The sequence below is a fragment of the Oncorhynchus masou genome, chromosome 17 (genome assembly GCF_036934945.1).
Source record: "Oncorhynchus masou masou isolate Uvic2021 chromosome 17, UVic_Omas_1.1, whole genome shotgun sequence".
In the NCBI taxonomy this organism is placed as follows: Eukaryota; Metazoa; Chordata; class Actinopteri; order Salmoniformes; family Salmonidae; genus Oncorhynchus; species Oncorhynchus masou.
Genome location: NC_088228.1, coordinates 2,154,913 through 2,161,416, shown reverse-complemented (window position 1 = coordinate 2,161,416; position 6,504 = coordinate 2,154,913). Strand labels below are relative to the sequence as shown.

At 42.2% G+C, this 6,504-nt stretch overlaps 1 protein-coding gene across 1 annotated transcript in view; it reads right to left on the bottom strand.

Annotated features, from left to right (window-relative positions):
* LOC135558078 (adenylate kinase isoenzyme 5-like) overlaps nt 1-6,504 on the bottom strand; it is a 129,529-nt gene that overhangs the window by 101,393 nt on the left and 21,632 nt on the right. Inside the window, 1 exon segment of the mRNA XM_064991829.1 lies at nt 3,147-3,260. Coding sequence (XP_064847901.1) covers nt 3,147-3,260 — 114 coding nt within the window.

The window sequence follows — 6,504 nt, the reverse complement described above, 5'->3', positions numbered from 1 at the left end:
GGTAAAAGTAATAATTCATCATATAGTTAATGAACTGAACTAAAGTGTTGTTCTGATCTGTCCTCTCTTGAGGTTATGATGAAAGGTAATGTCAGTCGGTGTCTTAATGCATGGAAGAGATCATTGGACCGAACAGTGTGTGTACCTCAAAACCCCCCTCTAACTGGCTGAAGAAGAGCGACAAAGGCGTTCAATACGGTCCTGTCTGCACCACTTCTACCAGAGACCTGAGTCCTGAGCCAGCAGCCTGTATGCAGCGTCCAATCAGAGCTATCGACTGCTTTTCTCTCATGTCTTTTCTCAGGGGTGTGAGAGGAGTCCACGTGGAGGGAGCACGGGGAGAGATCTGGTCTAATCTTCTCTTATGTTGCTGGTATACTGGTTGACGAATGGACAAGACATAATGGGTGGTAAAGGTGATGGCGGCTCAGGTGAAACATTGAATTTGGGACATTATCATGGGCCATCCACTTTGAACTGTAAAGCTATCTGAAGAAGACAATGAAGAAGACACCAGAAAAATCAATGCCTGAATCAATGCCTGAAGGAGGGGGTTGATCAACTGTGCCCAAAATTGTTTTAGACTTTTGGGGTATCAGGTTAATTGTAGAGGTCTACACACTACATACAATTATAGTAATTTAGATTAAGAAAGCATTGAGATACTGGTCTGTATTATAATTGTGATAAAAAAAATGTTAATAGTAGAATTATGGGATAATAATTATACAGTATGTTAATGTTAAATACATTTTTTTTACTTTGAGTGATATGACCAATTTTAATCACTGAGCATTGTCATTCTAAATTTTGGTTGGATAATTAATTGGGTTTTTGATTATGATTTGGAAACAGAATGATTTTAAAAACTGAAAGATTGATTTGAGTTTAGTATGTTAATAACTATATGAGTGAAGCAATGAATGTATCAGGGATTGATTGTTTTGATTGTTGACACTATTCTCAGCATGCCCTGGTGGATGGAGAGGGTGAACTCTGATCCGGAGAGGGAAACTGATCCTCATCTATTGAATCTGTAGTCATTATCTTATAAATACTGGAATCATGATTGGGTCATGTTCATTAGACACCAATGGAATAAAATGCACTTTAACGAGGAGTCACTACCTGGATTTGTCCAACAAGATATGCTGATTTTAGCTTCTGGGATGGAAAAAGTTATTCCCACCATGCTGATCCATTGGAACGTGATAGATAACTAAATATTATTTTATTAAACTCCATTGTTGCATGCACTGCATTGTGTGTTAAATATGTGCTTTTCACGGTCTATGAAGACAAAGCTTTGAATCTCATAAACTGTATGCATCTTGTGTTTTTCTCCATGGGTTCGTGCAGGCGACTGTGTATCATAACCTACACAGACAAATTGCCAGAATGATTAGAAAATGAGTTGGAGGTTGAAATGGGACACAGTGAGAAGTTTCTAGGGAGGAGGCTGAGCCAGTGCTATGGCAACCGGTCACGGGCAGCAACACAAGCAATGAGTTATCGCTTTTGAGCTTATTGGTTTTTATGTAGAATGTGTGCATTTTCTACATGTGAATGAATGGTCTTAAATTCTGTAATTTTCTTTTAAGTTTAAGAGGATTCTCAAAATGGGGGATTATGGTGGAAAAATTGCAAGATTATGTTATAATACTTTTATTGCATCAAATGGTTGTGTTATGCAACAGAATAGAGTACTCAGAGATAACACTGACAGAGGAGATTTATCATGTATTTCGGGTGATAAAACCTAAAGAGCATTCCAGAGCATGAGTTAATGTTTCTGTTCTATATACCGTCCCAGGGAGACATGGCTCCAGTTTGGAGTCGGAGGACCAGACTCTGGTCTATACAATGAAAACTGTTGACACAGCAGATACTGTCTGCTTTGTATTATAGGTATCTTTCATACGAATCTTAACCTTGTGACCCATTCTATACATCTGTTGTTCGTCATGTAGGTTGAAAGGGGTGTATCTTAGCTAGAAAAGACATTCGTACTTTTGTCTCGGGGCTCTCAACGAATCTCTTGACCGTGAATTGTCGACCAGCCATCATTATCGTAGAGCACTCAATCGAAGTATAACTCTGACTTGTGTGATAAGTTTGTCTCTCCTCATTTGATAGTAAAGAAATTAACCACCCTATTAACCTTAAGCCTTACCCTTATTCTGACCCTAACCCTAACCTAAAGCCCTTATTCTAACCCCAACCTAAAGCCCTTATTCTAACCCTAACCTAAAACCCTTATTCTAACCCCAACCTAAAGCCCTTATTCTGACCCTAACCCTAACCTAAAGCCCTTATTCTGACCCTAACCCTAACCTAAAGCCCTTATTCTAACCCCAACCTAAAACCCTTATTCTAACCCTAACCTAAAGCCCTTATTCTGACCCTAACCCTAACCTAAAGCCCTTATTCTAACCCCAACCTAAAACCCTTATTCTAACCCTAACCTAAAACCCTTATTCTAACCCCAACCTAAAGCCCTTATTCTAACCCTAACCTAAAGCCCTTATTCTAACCCTAACCTAAAGCCCTTATTCTAACCCCAACCTAAAGCCCTTATTCTAACCCCAACCTAAAGCCCTTATTCTAACCCTAACCTAAAGCCCTTATTCTAACCCCAACCTAAAACCCTTAACCTAGTAGTATACAGTAATATATCTACATATTACAGTGGTATAGTAGTATACAGTAATATAACAATTTATTACAGTGGTATAGTAGTATGCAGTAATATAGCTATATACTACAATGGTATAGTAGTATGCAGTAATATAGCTATATACTACAATGGTATAGTAGTATGCAGTAATATAGCTATATACTACAATGGTATAGTAGTATGCAGTAATATAGCTATATATTACAGTGGTATAGTGGTATGCAGTAATATAACAATATATTACAGTGGTATAGTAGGGGCGGCAGGGTAGCCTAGTGGTTAGAGTGTTGGACTAGCGGAAGGTTGCAAGTTCAAATCCCCAAGCTGACAAGGTACCCACTGTTCCTAGGCCGTCATTGAAAATAAGAATTTGTTCTTAACTGACTTGCCTAGTTAAATAAAGGTAAAAATAAAATTTAAAAAATAGTAGTATACAGTAATATAGCAATACCACAGGTGTATTGCTCACCTGGTCCTCAAAAGAAAGCGCCTGTCCCACATCACGAGGGAACCCATCAATCACGATCCCGCTCGCGTCTGGAATCTTCATGATCTTCTGTTTAATCTCAGTGATGGTGGTCTCCTGTAAGGAAATGGAGTATCAAAACAGAAGTCAACAACCAACAGGAAAAAAACACTGTAGTACAGTGAAGATACTGATCCAGAGACTAACGGTTTAGTTTTCCACTGCCCTGTGTGTTGATGTTGATCCAGAGACTAACGGTTTAGTTTTCCACTGCCCTGTGTGTTGATGCTGATCCAGAGACTAACGGTTTAGTTTTCCACTGCCCTGTGTGTTGATGTTGATCCAGAGACTAACGGTTTAGTTTTCCACTGCCCTGTGTGTTGATCCAGAGACTAACGGTTTAGTTTTCCACTGCCCTGTGTGTTGATGTTGATCCAGAGACTAACGGTTTAGTTTTCCACTGCCCTGTGTGTTGATGCTGATCCAGAGACTAACGGTTTAGTTTTCCACTGCCCTGTGTGTTGATGTTGATCCAGAGACTAACGGTTTAGTTTTCCACTGCCCTGTGTGTTGATGTTGATCCAGAGACTAACGGTTTAGTTTTCCACTGCCCTGTGTGTTGATGCTGATCCAGAGACTAACGGTTTAGTTTTCCACTGCCCTGTGTGTTGATCCAGAGACTAACGGTTTAGTTTTCCACTGCCCTGTGTGTTGATGTTGATCCAGAGACTAACGGTTTAGTTTTCCACTGCCCTGTGTGTTGATCCAGAGACTAACGGTTTAGTTTTCCACTGCCCTGTGTGTTGATGCTGATCCAGAGACTAACGGTTTAGTTTTCCACTGCCCTGTGTGTTGATCCAGAGACTAACGGTTTAGTTTTCCACTGCCCTGTGTGTTGATGCTGATCCAGAGACTAACGGTTTAGTTTTCCACTGCCCTGTGTGTTGATCCAGAGACTAACGGTTTAGTTTTCCACTGCCCTGTGTGTTGATGCTGATCCAGAGACTAACGGTTTAGTTTTCCACTGCCCTGTGTGTTGATCCAGAGACTAACGGTTTAGTTTTCCACTGCCCTGTGTGTTGATGCTGATCCAGAGACTAACGGTTTAGTTTTCCACTGCCCTGTGTGTTGATCCAGAGACTAACGGTTTAGTTTTCCAGTGCCCTGTGTGTTGATGCTGATCCAGAGACTAACGGTTTAGTTTTCCACTGCCCTGTGTGTTGATGCTGATCCAGAGACTAACGGTTTAGTTTTCCACTGCCCTGTGTGTTGATGCTGATCCAGAGACTAACGGTTTAGTTTTCCACTGCCCTGTGTGTTGATGCTGATCCAGAGACTAACGGTTTAGTTTTCCACTGCCCTGTGTGTTGATGCTGATCCAGAGACTAACGGTTTAGTTTTCCACTGCCCTGTGTGTTGATGTTGATCCAGAGACTAACGGTTTAGTTTTCCACTGCCCTGTGTGTTGATCCAGAGACTAACGGTTTAGTTTTCCACTGCCCTGTGTGCTGATGCTGATCCAGAGACTAACGGTTTAGTTTTCCACTGCCCTGTGTGTTGATGCTGATCCAGAGACTAACGGTTTAGTTTTCCACTGCCCTGTGTGTTGATGCTGATCCAGAGACTAACGGTTTAGTTTTCCACTGCCCTGTGTGTTGATGCTGATCCAGAGACTAACGGTTTAGTTTTCCACTGCCCTGTGTGTTGATGCTGATCCAGAGACTAACGGTTTAGTTTTCCACTGCCCTGTGTGTTGATGCTGATCCAGAGACTAACGGTTTAGTTTTCCACTGCCCTGTGTGTTGATGCTGATCCAGAGACTAACGGTTTAGTTTTCCACTGCCCTGTGTGTTGATGCTGATCCAGAGACTAACGGTTTAGTTTTCCACTGCCCTGTGTGTTGATGCTGATCCAGAGACTAACGGTTTAGTTTTCCACTGCCCTGTGTGTTGATGCTGATCCAGAGACTAACGGTTTAGTTTTCCACTGCCCTGTGTGCTGATCCAGAGACTAACGGTTTAGTTTTCCACTGCCCTGTGTGTTGATGCTGATCCAGAGACTAACGGTTTAGTTTTCCACTGCCCTGTGTGTTGATGCTGATCCAGAGACTAACGGTTTAGTTTTCCACTGCCCTGTGTGTTGATGTTGATCCAGAGACTAACGGTTTAGTTTTCCACTGCCCTGTGTGTTGATCCAGAGACTAACGGTTTAGTTTTCCACTGCCCTGTGTGGTGATGCTGTTCCAGAGACTAACGGTTTAGTTTTCCACTGCCCTGTGTGTTGATCCAGAGACTAACGGTTTAGTTTTCCACTGCCCTGTGTGGTGATGCTGTTCCAGAGACTAACGGTTTAGTTTTCCACTGCCCTGTGTGTTGATGCTGATCCAGAGACTAACGGTTTAGTTTTCCACTGCCCTGTGTGTTGATGTTGATCCAGAGACTAACGGTTTAGTTTTCCACTGCCCTGTGTGTTGATCCAGAGACTAACGGTTTAGTTTTCCACTGCCCTGTGTGGTGATGCTGTTCCAGAGACTAACGGTTTAGTTTTCCACTGCCCTGTGTGTTGATCCAGAGACTAACGGTTTAGTTTTCCACTGCCCTGTGTGTTGATGCTGATCCAGAGACTAACGGTTTAGTTTTCCACTGCCCTGTGTGTTGATGCTGATCCAGAGACTAACGGTTTAGTTTTCCACTGCCCTGTGTGTTGATGTTGATCCAGAGACTAACGGTTTAGTTTTCCACTGCCCTGTGTGTTGATCCAGAGACTAACGGTTTAGTTTTCCACTGCCCTGTGTGGTGATGCTGTTCCAGAGACTAACGGTTTAGTTTTCCACTGCCCTGTGTGTTGATGCTGATCCAGAGACTAACGGTTTAGTTTTCCACTGCCCTGTGTGTTGATGCTGATCCAGAGACTAACGGTTTAGTTTTCCACTGCCCTGTGTGTTGATGTTGATCCAGAGACTAACGGTTTAGTTTTCCACTGCCCTGTGTGGTGATGCTGTTCCAGAGACTAACGGTTTAGTTTTCCACTGCCCTGTGTGTTGATGCTGATCCAGAGACTAACGGTTTAGTTTTCCACTGCCCTGTGTGTTGATGCTGATCCAGAGACTAACGGTTTAGTTTTCCACTGCCCTGTGTGTTGATGTTGATCCAGAGACTAACGGTTTAGTTTTAGCATGACATGTTCTCCCATGGCTAGAGGGGTTAGAATGTTACTGCACAGTTTGCACAAATCAACAGGGAAAATGCATGATTTAGTTTAAATATGGGACATGAGTAACAATCTAATCTAAAAAATAACCCTGAACAGCTTCTACCCCCAAGCCATAACACTGATGAATAGTTAGGTAAATAGTTAACCT